We start from the raw sequence: 19,231 nt of genomic DNA on the forward strand, positions 1-19,231 counted from the left end.
ACAATTTTGGACATGCCCAAAATAGGGACATCAGGTTGAAAGCTGCACCACCACAAACGTGAACCATCTGCTCATATGATTTCGCTCCCGCGATTTCGCACCCCCACGACTGACACAGTCCTGGGTAAGTATTAAGTAAACCGGCCTGGCGGAGATCTGCGCTCAGAGGAACGCACCTTTCTTGAAAGTCAGTTCACTCTAGCTGCAGGCCAGCTCCTGCGTGGGTAATCCACTGTCATACTCAACCCATTAAGACATATGGCCGATTCTACAAATGCCTTCTAAATCAGTAGTTCTCAAACTTTTTTGTGCCATGGATGCCAAAATATATATATATATACGTATGGCCGCGGACCCCCATCTGAAATCTAATTTTGTGCCAGGGACCCCCAGAAGAGAAGATATGTGTTAAAAAAATATATATATATTCAACACTTTTCAAACACTTTCAAGATTTTAAAAAAAAAGATAAAAAAATAGCAGATGTACAAGCTCGCACGCCTTGTACTTACATCTGCTATTTTTTCAATAGCCAACGTATAAAATATGGATAAAGTGGTTAAAATGATGTTATGATATATTAACACATTTTGCTGGGGACCCCCTGGAACCAATCCCCCGAGGACCCCTGGGGGTCTCCGGACTAAAGATCAGCCAAAAAGTTAGAAAAAAAACGATCAAACACACTCCTTCCATTGTGAACTTCATCTGGGATAAACAAATTCCAGCTTGGTGGGAAATTAAAAGAAATACAAATGCATTTAAATGAAAAGCCACCATTCCATTCATTCCCCTCAGCTTTGGCTGGATGTGAGATGAGAAAAAAAAAGAAAAAGAACTGCAGATTCACTCTCTTGTGTCAACTGTGTTAAACTTGTTTGGACGGTGGCCCATTCCCCATACGTCCCCTCACCCCCCCACCCCACCCCTCTTGACCCTCTTGTATGAGAGGAATGTGTGGGGTTTGCCTTTGGACACTGATTTAGGGATCACGGTGTGTGTGTGTGTGTGTGTGTGTGTGTGTGTGTGTGTGTGTGTGTGTGTGTGTGTGTGTGTGTGTGTGTGTGTGTGTGTGTGTGTGTGTGTGTGTGTGTGTGTGTGTGTGTGTGTGTGTGTGTAAGAGAGAGAGAGAGAGAGAGAGAGAGAGAGAGGAGAGAGAGAGTGCGTGTGTGTGGTAAGTGTGCAGTGCTCACATAACGCTAAAAACACATTGGGCATGCATGTAGAAAGAAGGGGTGTGGGCCTTCCTCACATAACTGCTCACATTTTAGGAGTCAGGGGGGAGAGAGAGAGAGAGAGACAGAGACAGACAGACAGACAGACACACAGCCAGCCAGACAGACAGACAGACACTTGTCTCTCAAGACAATCTGTCAGCACCACTGCCCTAAACATGTAGTGTTGTTGTTAGTAGGAATAAACAAACGCAGAAACGCCCCGGAGGAAGTGGACTAAGAAAGGGGAGGAGCCAAACCAAGTTCCTGTTTCTACACAAAAAAGGGGTTTCCCAGATTGAGCAGACACAGACAGACAGACAGACAGACAGACAGACAGGGTGAGACAGAGAGACAAAGAGAGGGACAGAGATTCTGGGAACTAAAAGGATACTAAAGAGAGAGAAAACATCCCAGCCATGCCCTTTTGCCGTTCACACAACAGCAGCACAGTCTCCAGTCTGCTCTGCAACATCAAATCCACTGGCTCGTATAGCCGTACTTAAAGTCAATGGAGCGAGCTCCACACAGCCTGCGGGGCAAACGGTGAGAACTCCCTGCAGCTCATCACCCCCAAACTCCCTCGGCTCATTGTAAACCCAAATGCAGCCCCGCGGTCACACAATGAAAACACAAATCAAACTGTGGGCAAAACTAACAAGGGAGGTCATTATGTAACAAGCTGCTACTGTTGCCAGATAAAAAAAATACAAAAAAGACCATGTGGACCCCCCAAACTCCTCTTCCTGTCTCCCAGAGCTGTTCCCACAACCCCATAGCAGGAGGGGGGGGGGCATCCTCACCTGTGCCATGATAACAATAATGCCGGAACATCCTCTGTCACTTGTGTGGTCCCTGCAGATGAATGCAAAGTTATACACCCAGAGAGGTGGAGGTGGAATTCCAGGGCATGCCGCACATATATCACTTCCTCTACTGTGTCTCTCTCCTCACAGTAGCACCAAACTCACAGTCAGTCAGCCGGCGGGGCAGTGCAAACCCCCAGCATCTAGCCCAACCCCACATGAGGCAACACAAGAGGGAAGAGAGAGGGGGGGGCAGAGAGAGAAACACAGAGAGAGAGAGAGAGAGAGAGAGAGAGAGAGAGAGAGAGAGAGAGAGAGAGAGAGAGAGAGAGAGAGAGAGAGAGAGAGAGAGAGAGAGAGAGGCCTGAAGGAGGGCGGGCTTGTCCAGAAACTCCATGTGAGAAGGCTGTTGGTGAGTTGTGTTTGTTATTTGTGTGTGCGTGCATGCTGTGTTTATTTGTGTGTGTGTGTGTGTGTGTGTGTGTGTGTGTGTGTGTGTGCGTGCATGCTGTGTTTATTTGTGTGTGTGTGTGCTCCCACGAGCAACTCTGTGGTCGCAATACCACACACTTATGACTTTGCTACTGACACCAGCTAAGTCACTGTTTCCCAAACAGTGTGTCGCCTCGTGACAACTCGGTCACAAAAAAAAATTGAATTAATATTTCAGACGATTTTCAAAAAGGAAGAAAAGGAATAATACATTTCAATTTTCTTTCAAGAGAATGTCATGAATTAAAAAAAGAAATCAAAGGAATGGCATGAATAAGAAAAACAACTTAAGAAGTAGTGAAAATAGCAGATCTACAAGCTCACAACGTGTTGCATCGCGACACGTTGTGAGCTTGTAGATCGGCTATTTTGCCTTTAGTTTGGGTCCCGGGGAGATATCAAATTTCTCTTTTGGGTCTTGAGCTGAAAGGTTTGGGAAACACAGAGCTAAGTCATCACAGTCCTGATCCTAAAAAAACACCACAGGATTGACAGCATCATAATCTTAAAACAGCTCTCAACAATGAACAGGATTTTTTTTAGATTTCCTTTTCGTGGTTAAAATGTTAAATGTGTTACTTTGTGAAGGTTCACAGTCGTAAAGTTTTCAGTGTCAAGCGGCTTCTTTGATTCCCACAAATACGCAGTGGTGGAAAAAGTATTCAAATTTTCAAAGTATCAATAATGCAAAAAGTATCAATAAAGTACAAAAGTATTGGTATCAAAATGCACTTAAAAGTACCAAAAGTAGAAAGTACTCATTGTGCAGAATGTCCCATTTCACAACTTTTCAAATCTTTTCAAAATAGCAGATGCATAAGCTCACAAAGCTTACAATGCTCACATTGTGAGCTTGTAGATCGGCTATTTTCAAATGGCCAAAAGTGGGCTGAAGTGGTTAATGTTTTTGTAATAATAATAAAAATGTTTTTGTAATAATAATAAAAATCTAAGTAACTAGTAACTAAAGTATTCAAATAATTGTAGTGGACTAAAAGTAAAATATTTTCCTCTGAGATACAGTGGAGTAGAAGTCCAAGTACTGAACATTGGAAATACTCCAGTAAAGTAAAGAATACCTTAAAATTGTACTTAAGTACAGTACTTGAGTAAATGGGCTTAGTTACTTTACTTGATGTGTCCATAACAATTAACAGAAACAGTAAACACCTACATGCTAAAGGGGAGCTGCATGCCTGTGGTTTGCCCTACGCTGTCTTGACAATGTCCGGTGAAGTGTGTTCATAGGCACACGTGTGTGTGTTCATTGGAAGTGTGTTCATTGGAAGGTAGTCATTGGAAGGTAGTCATTATTGAAATTTAAAGCCCGACAGGGCGATTAACCACCGAGGCGCAGCCGAGCATTATCCGCTTATTACCCCGCTTATTACACGGCTACTTAATAAATACATAAATACATTTACCCAAAAGTAACAACAAAACGAAGTATTTCCTTGCTTACGGCAATGAAAGTATTCCATAAGTATTGGGCTGGGCGGACAAGTTCGCCTCGCAAAAACAAATGACGAAATGAAAAAAAACTCGCCCCAAAACACACTCGCCCCCCATTCTATTTACTGCCGATTTGCCTGTAATACCGCCGGATTTGCCCCGGGGCGACTGTGTTTTGGGGCGAGCGTTTTGGTATTCCCCCGTTGTTGCGCCACGATAAACAAGGAAGTGTAGTGGATCAAATAGAATGACTTTTCGGTTATTGCATCGTCTATTTCTCACTTCAAATGTTTTCAAAAACATTCTTGAGAGCAACGTTTAGTTGTAAATGACATTGGTTGTTTGTTTACATGGCTGTCATGTTGGATAAAGCATAAAATCAAGCAGCGCAGGTTGATATGAGCAGGTGTTCTGAGTCTCTGATTAGACAGCGGTCCGTTATTGAGCTCAGCGGTCATTATCCAGAAATAATGACCGATGACTGACCAATCAGAATCGAGCATTCAACCAAGCGTGTAATAAGCAAAAATAATTTGTCCCCAACATAATGTGTTCCCAACATTTTCTGGATGAAGCCCCACTTGAAAATCTTAAAAGTGTTCGAGCGGGTGTGAGGGTGCAGATGTTAGGGTTTGTTTTGTTGTTTTACATTTTTTGTATGTTTTTTTGTGTCTATGTATGTCCTGTATATAATGGAAAAAACACAATAAAGATGTAGGCCTATTAACCCATAAAACCTGAGGCAGAGTCTACAAATGTCTTCTAAATCCTAACAGTTTTCTGAAAAAAATTATGTCCCTGTATCAGGGGTGCTCAAACCTTTTCATGTCAAGGACCCCCAAAATGATATGTATTTGGCCGTGGACCCCCATCTAAAAATATTTTGTGCCATGGACCCCCAGAAGCTAATTTGATGCCTTTATGGATAGGACAGTAGGCTGACATGAAATGGGGAGGGAGATGGGGAGTGACACGTAGCATTATCATCATTAAAATCGTAGTGTTTTGAGAACTTTTTGGGGACCCACTTGTTGGGAATCACTGATTTAACCAGTCAAAACCGGGAAAGCATTTGTGTCATTTTAGATTTTTTGCGTTGGCTATTCAAAAATAGCAGTCATACAAGCTGCTATTTTTGAACAGTTTTGAGAAATCTTGAAAGTGTGAGAACTACTGACTTAAAAGGCATGTATAGAATCGGCCTCAGGTCTTTCTTAATGGGCTAAGCAGACAACAACAAGTACGTTGACCTGGCTCCCTGGAGAACAACCACTAATCCCACACAGTCCCATCCGATGTATACCTTCCCCACGGCTGGACACAGACTCACACAGACCATGCTAATGCTACACATCCAGTGACTGCCAATGAAAGGGGGTCACGCTGTCACACTGACCATAGACAAGCCAGCACTTAGCAGCTGGCACCGGGTTGTGTCCTGGCAGCCCCCCGCTCGTCGGAGTCTTTTAAGATGCCCTCAAACACAAACGCACACTGACTCAAGCCTTGTGTGAACCGCTGCCACCGACGAGAAGAAAGCGGGGTTCCAACGGCGAGGCAGAGAAAATGGCCAGTCTGTGGGGAACTCTGGAAACTTGACAAAGAGTTGCTAGGCTAAAGTTTGTCCATGCAAACCATTCCTTACTGCCAAAAACACTGATTATTGTAATCTGGGACAAATCCAGTCCCGGGGGGGGGGGGGGAGAAAAGCCCTGTTTTTCTTGAAAATGAATCGCGATTAAAACCATACACATTATTAACCCATTTTGATGTTAAGTAATTATTAATTAATTCTTAAATTGATATTACTTATAACAAGTCCAATTAAAACAATGATAAAAAGGTACATGACAACATACTTTGATGAATACAGATTTGTCTGACTACAGGGGTCGTCCAAAGCCGTCAATGTGGGCACTGCAACGAACACAATTGGCCATGTTCATGGGTGGGGACCCCCCAGGGTCCTTGGGGGGTCCCCAGCCAAATCAATTCGGGGGTCCATATAACATGATTATGAAAAAGCAGACACTCTCATCCAGAGCGACAATAAGCACGGTACATATCTGCTGGGCGAAGTACAACAATGTGCAAACACAGCAGCAAGATTCGTGAGTTGCTGTGATAGGAGAAGGATATCGAACGGAACACAACCACCCTAAAGACTAATCATTGTGTATATTCCTGCACTATACCTGCACCCAGTGATCTTGGTACATAGAAAGAAATTGACCTATTGAAGATTCTGACTTTCAAATGTACTTTTTTTGTTTTGATTGTATTGCTGTATTGTTGTATTGTGCTTTTTGCTTTGGCAATGTAAACGTATGTTTTCTCATGCCAATAAAGCCCTTTGAATTGGTACACCCTCTACACCCTCCCCCGCCCAACAGTACTGGTTGCCAGTGGTATTGACTACACTGTGACGCGATTGGCATAACAACTAAAATTGGGAGAAAAGTGGATTAGATCAAAAACAAAAACAAAAAGATTTAAACCCCCAATAAAGCAATTATCTTTATAAATATTTTTACAAGACGTTCGTGTCCGGGTAGCTCAGTCGGTCGGTATAGAGCTCTCACCTTTGGACCCACAAGGTCAAGGGCTCAATCCCGGGAAGCGCCAACTCAGCGTATGAGTAGCACGGCTTGGGTGCAGCAAGTCGTACTGGGAGCTGATGGTTAGGTGTGGCGCTCCACCTCAGCAATCTATCTCCCAGGCCAGGAGTCTAGCGCATTGTAACGGGGATAGACTCCCTTGTTCTCGACTTATAACGACAAATTAAGCCTCTCTCCGTCTTACTTATTTTTTTAACAAATGTGTCTGTCCATGAGCTGACCCTCAGTATACCCACAAAGTGGAGTCCTCAGATGTGTCACTGTGTACTTCAAGCTGCAGCAGTAATATAGTCTGCCCTCACATTTTATATCGAGGCCTGCGTACTGCGGTTTGTCAGCTAGACTTAACCCTTTGTTGCCTGGCAAATTACATAGAGGGTTGAAACGATCCTATTTTCCCTCCCGTGTCGCTCCCAGACTGTGGCATGGAGTTTGGTTGCCGTCGGCACAATAAGTTCCACTCCCTCGACAGACCTACGACCAGACCGCTGACAGATACAGTGTGGTGCACTGGGAGTTTTAGGTTCAGCCGTGGGTCACGCAGTGCTGGAACTGATTTCGACTCGTCCCCCGACGGCAAAGGAAAAAAAAGGGTCACTCACAGGGGGATTTTCAAAGCTTATGGCTGCCAGTTCCACTGGATCTCAATTTGGTTCTACAAAAGCAACAGTTGGCTCTCTAGGTAGGTTCTCCAGGAAGGTTTTAAGCACTTCCTCCACACAAACACACACACGCAAACATAGGAACCAGTGGTGTTTTTAGCGGTGCCAACCACTCTACGTTTGACTCTGTCTGCGTGTCCGTTTGTTTGAGCACGGGCCGTTTGTTTGAGCACGGGATGAGCACGGCAAAGAAGCAAACAGCTATAACTTCAGTTTGCAGCATGCCACCAAGTCCAAATTTGGTATGTGGACTTAGACCACCAATAGGGACGAGCATGAATTGATGACGTTATCAAAGAGGGGTCCAGGGACCCCCAGCGCCCGTATGAGCCCGGGATGAGCACGGGATTTTAAACAGCTATAACTCCAGTTTGCAGCATGCCACCAAGTCCACATTTGATATGTGGACTTAGACCACCAATAGGGAACAGCAGGAATTGCTGAAGCCCCGCCCCCTCTGTCTTCCCATTGGCTGGCCTTCAAACAGCCATAACTCAAGTTCGCAGCATGTTATGGAGTACAAATTTTGTATATGGACTAAAGCCAGCAATAGGGACTAACTGTCATTACTTAAGCCCCGCCCCCTCTGTCTGCCCATTGGCTGGGCTTTAAACAGCCATCATTCCAGTTTGCAGCATGCTACCAAGTACAAATTTGGTAAGTGGACTCAGACCACCAATAGGGACGAACTGAAATGAGTTAAGGCCCGCCCCAAAGGCACCGCTTCCTTCACACAGGGTGTGATTTTTTATTTTATTAAGTGAAAGTAGCGATACTAATAATATAAGAATATTGTAGTATCGCAAAAAGTTAAAGCCCTGCATTCAAAATTGTACTTGGGTAAAAAGGTATTGCCAAAAGTATTGGCATCAAAATATATACTTTAAGTACCAAAAGTAAACATACTCATTATCCCATTTCACATTAGCAATGAAACTTTGTGTAAATGTACTTCAGTTACTTTCCACCACTGATAGGAACATACGGTAAAAAACTATCCCTTCCTCTTTAGCTGTTTTAACAGAGGCTTTTGTGATTAACACCAAACTGTTGTTAGATCACTCTGAAATGTTAGAGCCTGTTAGTGTGGCCATGTGGTTTCAACTACACAGTAGCTATCTGCAGCTGGGTTGCCAGATATTGTGAGAGAAATGGGCAACCAGGTCTATGAAAACAAGCCCAAAAGAAGCGACTAACATATGAGCACTACAAACCTATATACATTGGCAAGCTCGCGCCGCGATGCAAGGGGTTGTGAGCTTGTAGATCTGCTGTTTGAAAAAATAAATAATTTAAAGATATTTTTGGGCCCTTTTCTGCCTTTAATGATAGATATACAGTAGACTGACAGGAAATGGGGGGAGAGATGGGGGGTGACACTCAGCGACGGTCGTCAGGATCGGGATTAGCAGCCTAGGTGCCCAGACGGCTACGCCAGCCAATCCGGGCCATTTTTGAAACATTTTAATAACACAAATCTGGTACGGGGGTCCCTGGCACAAAATGTTTTCAGATGGGGATACGCGGACAAATACATATTAACTTGACATGGAAATGTTTGAGAACCAACACTGGTCTAAACAACATTTAGGAAGCAAGCCCAAATAAGCAACTACACTTTAGAAACAAGGCCAAAAAAACACAGCCCAAAGTCTCTTATAATAAGCGGACATGGCAACAGTGATCTGCAGTCATGTGAGCCCTTCAAAGCAGAGTATATAGAGCGCATTAGCGTTGATCCAGAGAGCATTAAACCAGGTAAGATGTGCGCACACGCTGCAATAACGTCTCAAAGGCTGCCAAATCTTTTAACACTGTATGGAGTGATGAGTTTTTTAGCATCTGCTGCCAATATGTTCAGGACAGTGTCTCATTCCACTGGTGCTCACACATTGTTTACGTGTGAAGAGACGAGAGAATGTTAACAATTGTAAACAAGAGCTTAAAAGAAACAATCCAGAAACTAAATTATTTGACAAACTCATTTTTGGGTGACATTCACGTTGTATACCCTTTAGATGTTTTGATGGGAAATACACTTTTTTCCGAATCATAACGGCACAAAATGCAGGATTTTTACTCCGCCGTTTACAAACATTTCAATCACCAGCATCAATTTAGTCTAAACTCTAAAAGCATCAAAATACATGTAAACACATGACCCCCCCCCACACCCACACACCCACACACACACACACACACACACACACACACACGCAAAGCAAGAGCTTAGCCTTAGACAATCCATTTCAGCATGAGAACATGATCCTCCTAACACTGTGACAAATGATCACTCTACGGCAACAGTCAACAGCGGAGGCACTTTGCTTCTAGTATAAGTATGCAGCTTCTGGTCTAGATGTGGAGGTGAAATGTGCAATCCAGGGATAAGTATTTTGATTCAAGCAGGCACTTTTCACGGCCCTGAGGCCTCGAACAAGCTCCAACCCGCTACGATTACATCTACATATGACAACTCTCACACGTATTATCTTCACTTGCTCCATTAAGTAGTCTTACGTTTTTTGCCACAAGACAGCGTATAGATGCTAAGGTGGATCATATTAGACATTGAAGTGTTATCGCCAATATAACCTTTCACTTGAGATCTCAACAAAGAGATGTTTTATGTAATGTAGTCAAGAACTTGATGATGCCTGTAAAACTATTCCCCGGAGGTGTGTATTTGGAAGGATGGGTCTACTACGGGGATTCTCTTTCAGATGTTTTTTAAGGTCAAAGAAGATTTAACCTGCAGGTGGTCATGCATTTAAAACCTTTCTTTCCTCTTCAGCCCCCTCAGAAAACAGACTCTGAGATTCTTTGAAGCAGGGTACAATCGTAGCCACAGTTGGTCCTGGACAGAAGGCGGTTACAGCTACAGTATGAGAACAGGCCTCTTCTCCATTTGCTTCCACCAAACCAACCGCCCACGGTATGACATCTGGACATCCACTTAGAGTTTATTACTACTTTATTACTACAACCACTGACAGTAACTTTTTTACTATAAGCACTGACAGTAACAATTTAGGCATTTAGATGACACTCTTAGTCCAGAGCGACTTAAGGTAGCCTAAGAGCAAGGTACTGTAATTTATACAAGATTATACATTAAATGCATAGAAATAGTCATCTAGGATCATAGGTAAACAAACAGTATAATATCAAAAAATAAATAATCTGTACATTGAAACTATACAAACTATAGGATGCCAGGTCAACAAATGAACCTGGCATCTGTCTACATAACATCCAATCTAAACCTTTGCATAAGCCTGCAAGGTCGTCAAGGCTAGGGCAAGTGCTACGGGCTAACTGTGTTAGTACAACCACTGACAGTAACTTTGTTACTATAACCACTGATAGTAGTTACTAACTTTGTTACTATAGCCACCAAGTTATTTTGTTACTACAACCACTGACAGTAACTTTGTTACACTGACAGTAACTTTGCCCTTGAACCAGCATAATGACAATGAATTGTGTTCTCCTGTCTGCTTACCTGTACAGGTTGAGCTTGACACCGGAGTCTCTGTGAAGAGAAAGAGTGAAAAATGAATTAATAACGAAAGCCTTGGTGACTAGTACTTCCTATTCTTAGACTGTGATAAAAATGTAAAAGCAAAGGAAAACACTTTCAATACTGCCGGTGTCACAGCTGCTTTAGAAAAATACATGGTGACATTGTTTTAATGAGCTCCAGCCCTGCTCCCATTTCACCAGGAGCAGACGGCTAGTGTGGGCTCATAAAACACGTTTATTAGTCAACTCTCCGAACTGCACTTAAACCATTATATCACACACTTCAAGAAATGGTAACTGTAGGCATGTGGCGTGCCTTTGTTGACGTTTGGTGCTTTGATCCTGAGAGAAAACGACAACGCAACATGGGGTTAGCTGACCAAAATGAGAACAGAGCTAAGTGGCCCGACGACGTGCTAAACGAACGATAGTCGTGCACAGTGAATAGCTGAAATGCTTGTGGGACTGGACTATGGGTGCGTTTGCGTGGCACATCAGAGAGGACCGGCGATTGACAACAGAGTCCTGACCACATGGCATCTGCTGCTCTGTGTCAAACATTTAACATCTGTGGCACAATAGGGGGAGGGCAAAAGAGAGAGGAGAAAGGGAGAGAGGGGAGGGAGTTAGTTGCTGGCACCGAGTCAATGTGGCCTTCTTGTTTCCTGACGGGTGATGCTAATAAAAGACCACAGGTCAAAGGCCAAACTTGTGAAGCTTGCATCACCTGACCAGCAGGCAGACGAATCTATTGCCACTCAAACGCCAGGCGTCGTTACTTATTAGTAATGTGGGGTTTGGTCCAGTGTTGCCAGATTTTGGGAGAGAAACAAGCAAACAGCTATGTACAAAGCAACTAGGCCACAAGAGCAGTGAGCACTTTAAACCTATAGCGGCTATTTGAAAATAGCCGATCTACAAGCTCACAACGCATCGTAATGCGACACATTGTGAGCTTGTAGATCTGATATTTTCGACCACCCCTTCCCCCAAGCCCCTGTGTCCCCATAACTCATCATACAGTCTGTTATCCTGCAACATTAACATAGCTAATGTAACATCATTGTGCAGTGTGTGTGTGTGTGTGTGTGTGTGTGTGTGTGTGTGTGTGTGTGTGTGTGTGTGTGTGTGTGTGTGTGTGTGTGTGTGTGTGTGTGTGTGTGTGTGTGTGCATGTGAGCGTACCACGGGCATGTTCTTATGTGTTTGTGTGCGGGCTGCGGGTGAGTGGGGATGTAAGAAAGCCACTCTTTATTTAAAATAAGCACAGTTTATATCAGGGTTTACCTTTGTGGTGATAATTCCCACAAAGGTATGTTTTGCCCTACTTAATTACCTTATGACAGTATAAGTCAACCAATTAGCTTCGCAGTAGCCTAGCTAGTAGCCTTAAAAGAGAAAAAACACTTTTCACCAGTCAGTTGTTCCAGCTACTGTACCACATCAAAGGAAAAAATGAACACTGAGCAAATTAGTTGAAAAAGTACGAGTGGAAAATGATCTCTACGGGGGTAATATAAACTCTATTTGTGGAAATAGAGTTTAGAGTTGTAGACTCCAAACAGATCTACAAACGGCCTTACAAATAATAAAATGATAATAAATGTTCAAAGGGATTCAACCCACTCAACAGCCGTTTTCCAACCGGAGCAGGATGGCTGTTTCGCAGAAGTCCATTTAAGTCAGCTGGAGTCCACTCCACATTCCACAAAAAAAGCAGTACTGTCTCTGCCTAAATAGAACCCTGGATCGCAACGTCGGGTCTGTAACTCTGAGAGTGTATAAATGGAACCAAATGGACTTCCATGGGTCAATTAATCAACACTGTGGAATTTACAGTGTAGATTGTGGTTCCAGTATCGTTTAGTTCTCAACCTTTTTCATTTCAAGGAGATCACGGACCCTCATTTGATACCGTTTTTCATCTCTGAGACCCCAATTTACAAAGTCCTCAGTGCTTATTTAACGTGTACATATGGAACCAAATGGAGCCGAGAGGTTCCATTTGGTTCCATATGTACACTCTCCGAGTCACAGACCCAAAAGGGTCCATTTGGTTCCATATGTACACTCTCCGAGTCACAGACCCAAAAGGGTCCATTTGGTTCCATATGTACACTCTCCGAGTCACTGACCCAAAAGGGTCCATTTGTACACTCTCTGAGTCACTGACCCAAAAGGGTCCATTTGTACACTCTCTGAGTCACTGACCCAAAAGGGTCCATTTGGTTACATTTGTACAGTCTCTGAGTCACTGACCCAAAAGGGTCCATTTGGACCCCTGGTTGCCCAAGTTGAGAACCGGTGCCCTAGATTAGAACATATAGGCCTTGTCTTCAGTAGACTGACTAAGAGTCAGAGCCCTAGCACTCTGGTGACTCCAGTAGATTAGACCCTCCAGAAAAACGCGGGCAAGAATCCTTGATTATGCGGGCTAAAACTCTTGATTATGCGGGCTAAAACTCTTGATTATGCGGGCTAAAACTCTTGATTATGTGGGCTAAAATCCTTGATTTTGCGATGAAATAATTGCAAATGTATTACTTATTTAGGCTATTGCGGGAAGTTGCGAAATATGCGGAAAGTTGTGAAATATGCGGCAATATGCGAAAAATGCGAAATATGTGAAAAGTTGCGAAATATGCGGAAATATGTGATGCAAAGCACATATTATGCGATGCACATATTATGCGATGTGCATATTATGCGATGCGCATATTATGCGATGCGGCCTTTTTGAAAAAACGTTACCCCCGCATAATTATGCGCCATTTTGCTGATTATACGGTAAATTCTGTGATTGCATAATCACATTTTTCTGGAGGGTCTAGTAGATTGACTAGGAATGGGACGATATAAAAAATTCACGTCACGATTATTGTGGCCAAAATAATTTCGATCAACCACAAACAATATGCTTTAAAACTCTTAAAATGCCACTTTTGTTAACCACTTGCACCCTAGCATCCCTATCCTGGGGAGGAGCGTTCGCCAAAAATAGGCTATTTTTGGCAAAGCGAATTGGTGTAGAGTGTAAGTATAGAGTACTAATACTAGAGGGTTTAAGTGCTACTGGATACAGTAGCACACAGCTCGGCAAACGCAATTGATCCCAGTATATAGCGGAGGAAAATTTCACGATCATTTAAAATCTCTGCGATACGATTACTGTGCAGGTTTTCTTATCCCGATAAGCGATAACGATAATTGTCCCATGCCTACTCACCAGAGCTAGACTACGACATCCCAAGAGAGACTGTGTCTGACTATCGAAAAAGAAGTATCCCGATTGGATTACTGAGGCATTATTTCTGAGGTTGCTGCAAGAAAAGCCAAGAGGAAAATGCTCATTATCATTCAGCTGCTCGATGTGGTGAGTTATCTGAATTCATGTCAATAGTAGCGTGCTCTTATTCAGTGTTGGATCATTGCTCTCTGTATGTGCACAAGTTGTTAATGTTGTTCTTTGATGTTCAAAGATAATAATTATACTGTCCGTTGGCAGTGCCGTGTAGGATATGTCACAACAGTGGATGCCACATGATTTGTTACAATGTATCGTGCCCGAGGGGGGAACAAAAGACATGCGTGCATGTGTCGCAGGTATACAGTAGGAAGGCTTCGCACTGCTGTCTTCACACAGGGCCTTGCATATCTCACAGGCGACTCTGACTTAACACCTCATAATGCCTGAACACAACTATTTTCTAACTTAGGAGGACAGCACCCTTCAGCTCTGGCTGTCTGTCAGGAGCCGCTACCTTATTTAGGCTATTTTATGATGAGATAAAACCTCATGCTGAGGAATTCTGTTCGCTGCCCATGCCTGATTAAATAAAGTAATGTACCTGAAGGAACTTTCTGTGAGTACTGGTGATACCTCTGCTGAGAAAGAACTTAATTTAAGAACTGAACCGAGCACCCGGTTTAAGAGATTGCTAGAAATGTTTGAGACAAAGAAAAATATACATGCAACATGCCTGCACCTGAAAAAAAGGCTGGGAAATTACCTTATTCCGACCAAGGCTGAAATAAAGATTGGCAAATTGAGTGTGACAAGTGCTAAAATCCTGAGGTTTTGACTGCCTGCGTCTGTGTTATAACATTTCCTAATCCAGCGTGTCGAGTGGAGGAGGCAGGTTAGACTCAAGACAAGACTTTGCTTGCCCTGGCAGTTAGGGGAAGAATCAATGCCAAGTTCAACGCCATGGCTAGTTTACACCCCTGGGATGTGTGCTACACCCACTTATAGCCCTTTCCTGACACGCCCTGTTCTTATTAAGGCCTGTTAATGGCTGTGTCAACTCGATGTGCAGCGAGTCATGGCAACCCTTTCATTCCCCTATCGTGGCGTGGCATCAGTGGCTCAGTGTGGAAGTGCAAATGTGCAAACTCGTGCACCAGATCGGGGGGGGGTCTTCAACAGAAGGGTCCGGGACCCCTAGGGGGGGTCCTCAGAGTTACTGCAGGGGGGGGGGGGGGGGGGGACCAAATCTTTGTGAGATAGGAACTTTTTTTTTTTACATTAACCACTTAAACCCTAGCATCCCTATTCTGAGGCTATTTTCGGCACTGATGTTTGGTGTAGAGGGAAAAAAGAGCAGACCAAGTACAGAGCCAAAGGTCAAGTTTACTAATTATTGACAGTTTAAGTCGTTAAATATCTGGAAAATACACATGAACACACCACTGATGTCAAACAAGTCCATGAATCTATCTATGAAATATATGAAAAAGTTGAATAGTGGGGGGTCCCTGCTTCATCTCTCTCTCAGCTAAGGGGGTCCTCCTTGAACTGACAAATGTTGAAGACCCCTGCAGTTTGTTTAGAAAGATTCGCATTACGTGAAATAGCTCGACACCGCTCATTTCTCATTATCTTTCAAGCTTGACAGAACTCTATTTTGGGTCTACTACTGGTGTGAGCCATTCATATTGTGGACGTACGTACAGGAGCGTATTCTATTATGTAATTCTTGGCTCGCCACGGCCGTGACATCTGGAATACGGTCGAGATTTCCTGCTACACCTGGCCACACACGAGAGTGTTTTTGCCCAAATTCCTGACCCAATTTGGTCATTCTAAACTGGCAGTGGTGGATATAGTGACTAAGTACATTTACTAGTACTGTACTTAAGTACACTTTTGTGGTATTTATTTTACTTTACTGGAGTATTTCCAATTTTCAATCATTTCACTTCTACTCCACTACATCTCAGAGGGAAATATTGTACTCTTACTCCAATTATTTGATAACTTTAGTTACAAGTTACTTCGCAGATTTGGATTATTATTACAAAACATATATTAACTACTTCAGCCCTATATATACTTTGGCTACCGTATTTGAAAATAGACGATCTACAAGTTCGCAACGCGTCGCAGTGAGCTTGAAGATCGTCTATTTTCAAAAGATTTTTACATTTGAAATGGGACCTTCTGCATAATGATGAGTACTTGTACTTTTGGTACTTTAAGTATAAGTATATTTTGATGCCAATACTTGTATTTGAATACCGAACTTGTACTTGTAAGACTATTTCTACAATAGGGTATTGATACTTTTACTCAAGTACAAAATGTGAGTACTTCTTCCGCCACTGCTAACTGGTGCAGAATGATGGATGGTGCATGTGACCTGAACAGAACAGAGTCAAGACCAAACGGGGAAAGAACAACATCCACGCAACCAATCAATCAAAAAAAACTATACAGATCCAACTGCAGAGGAAATTGCCTCTTATTTAAAATATCTTTGATCTTTTATTCCTGCAAAGATGGAATCTTGATTCTACGAATATCCATCCCTGTTTTTTAGTTACAGTACGTTTTGTCTAGGTAGTGTAAATGCACCAAAGTGGGAATAGTGATTTAGTGTGCATCAAAGCTTTGGTCAGCCTCAAGTCTTTCTAAAATAAATGATATGTGCATGTTATCTGATTTGAGAGGCTAACAATAGCTCTTGGACTGCTTGTGGAGCTAATGTATCTGGTCAGCTTATTTGGTCATAATAACATAATAAGTGATGACATATGTTTGTGTGTGTGTGTGTGTGTGTGTGTGTGTGTGTGTGTGTGTGTGTGTGTGTGTGTGTGTGTGTGTGTGTGTGTGTGTGCGTCTCAAAGTGGGGTCCTCCTGGGTTCCATGGGGTCCCCCTAACCCTATTTTATACTTTGGCTATTCGAAAATAGCCAATATCTCGAATTATAGTAATAATTTTGTTTGCTTTTCAAAATGTTTTGATATATATACATTTTTCAATCATTTTGAAATGATTATCACCAATCTTCTCTTATGAGCGTACCTGGCAAAAAATATTTTCAAATGGGGGTCCACGACCAAATAGCCTATAGCCTACATAATGACATATCAATTTGGGGGTCCTTGACATGAAAATGTTTGAGAACCACTGTTGTGTGTTTGGTGTTCTACATCAAATAGCAGTAGACAGACAAACACCTGCATTCAAAGAACAAACAGACACATCTCTCTTCTCTCCCCCTTAAGAAAGAAAACCTGTTGTGCTTCATTTGAATAGTTCTGTTTGGCTCTGGCTCTGACATAGACTCAACCCAACCACCTTGAGCAGTCTCGGGGGTTCCCAGTTAAATGGTTGATAGTTAGGAACCAAATGGACCCTTGCGGGTCTGTAACTCTGAGAGTGTGCAAAATGGAACCACATGGGTGTTCTATTTGTACACTCTCAGAGAGTTAAATTAACACATAACTGCAGTGGTGTAAAGTAACTAAGTACATTTACTCAAGTACTGTACAATGTTTAGGTAGTTTCACTTTCTTCAGTATTTCCAATTTTCAATACTTTTACTTCTACTCCACTAGCATCTCAATATATATATATATTTCGGTCATTTCCATCACTGCATAACTGTACTGGGGGTCCTTGGAATTAAAAAAGGTTGAGAATCACTGCTAGAGAGCCGTAAAAATATTCTCTTACGGGGGTCCCTGGCTTATCTTTTCGAATAATGAGGGTCCGTGGGCTAATAAGTGTCAATTTGGGGGTCCTTGACATGAAAAAGTTTGAGAACCACTGCTTCACACCACCGTAGTTAGTTAGTTATCTCCCATGCATGATGATGAATGATGCCTCTCACCTGGTACCACTTCATCAGAGCCCAGCAGAGCACATAGGCGGCCAGGCTGAACTTAGCGGTCCTGTAGCGCTCCGGCAGACAGCTCAGATACATGAGGAGCTCCGATCGCCCCACAGAAGAGACAGAGCTCTGATGATCCACTGGATCCGCTGATCCACCGTGGATCTCCTCGGACGACGGCGTCCGATGATGTCCACTGATGGCCGCACTGTCACTGCCATCATCCATGTCTGTCTGTCTTGTCTCCTTCCCGCGGCGACAGGAACGGACGGTGTCGTTAATTCCCCCTTAAAAACAACTTCTACAACTTCAAAATGTTATTCCAGACGCGTTTTAACGCCTCGCATGGCACTTCATCTACTATCATCATACTTCATGGTTAAAAAGTTGCGTTCCTGTCATAATGGGTCTATTTCTGAGAATAATAAAGCGATCGGCTAGTGCCTCCCAATGTGTGTGCGCGCAGTGCGCTCCGTGCACGGAATGGATGATGTATGGTTGGGAGTTTTACGCACTGTTTGTTGCGGAGCATGGTGACTGACTGCCTTCAGACGGTCATTAACTTGTCAAGTCAGTGGAATGAGCCATCCCTCTCTTCCTGTTTGAGTTTCATTTTTCAAAGTAAAACTACCAAACAAAGTCTTCTTAAAAGGCATAGTTCACCCCCAAAAAATCACTTATTTTCAGTGGTGGAAAAAGTACTATAATTTTGTGCTTAGGTAAAAGTATCACTACTGCAATGTAGAAGCACTCCGTTACAAGTAAAAGTCCGGTAATCAAAGTTTACTTGAGTGAAAGTACAAAAGTATTGTTGGTATCAGAATGTACTTAAATACTTAGGTAGAATGTCCCATTTCAAGTTTTCAAATGTATAAACATCTTTTGAAAATAGCAGATCTACAAGCTCACAATGCGTGAGCTTGTAGATCTGCTATTTTCAAATGGCTGAAATGTAGTATATAGGGCTGAAGTGGTTAATGTATGTTTTGTAGTAATAATCCAAATCTACAAAGTAACTAGTAACTAAAGTTAAACTATATTGTAGTGGAGTAAAAGTATACTATTTGCCTCTGAGATGTAGTGGAGAAGAAGTAAAAGTACTGAAAATTGGAAATACTCCAGTAAAGTAAAAAATACCTAAAAATTATACTTAAGTACAGTACTTGATTAAATGTACTTAGTTTGGTCTCTCCTCAGAAGTGTATGACAATTAAATAGGCCCTTTTATTTTGGAGGCAAAATATTGATCCAGGTAGCACCTGTGACATTTCATGAGTGACAGGTTGATCAACACACAACCCCCCTATTAGTGCAAATTATTATGCACAAAAAGAAGTCTACCATCTA

General features: G+C 42.7%; 1 protein-coding gene across 2 annotated transcripts in view; it reads right to left on the bottom strand.

The window, feature by feature from the left end:
* The window catches only part of arhgef4 (Rho guanine nucleotide exchange factor (GEF) 4), a 155,675-nt gene extending 137,303 nt beyond the window's left edge, over positions 1–18,372 (bottom strand). The window contains exons 1-2 of one of the 2 annotated variants that reach the window (XM_084049228.1): positions 17,885–18,372; positions 10,750–10,779 (exon numbers count right to left, since the gene is read on the bottom strand). In XM_084049228.1, coding sequence (XP_083905354.1) covers positions 10,750–10,779; positions 17,885–18,112 — 258 coding nt within the window. In that variant the 5' untranslated portion in view covers positions 18,113–18,372. The remainder of the gene's footprint in view (positions 1–10,749; positions 10,780–17,884) is intronic. The other variant, XM_084049229.1, reaches the window with a different exon arrangement.
* Between the last annotated feature and the right edge of the window lie 859 nt (positions 18,373–19,231).

This window comes from Gymnoscopelus microlampas, assembly GCF_963454915.1.
Source record: "Gymnoscopelus microlampas genome assembly, chromosome: 22".
Taxonomy (NCBI): domain Eukaryota; kingdom Metazoa; phylum Chordata; class Actinopteri; order Myctophiformes; family Myctophidae; genus Gymnoscopelus; species Gymnoscopelus microlampas.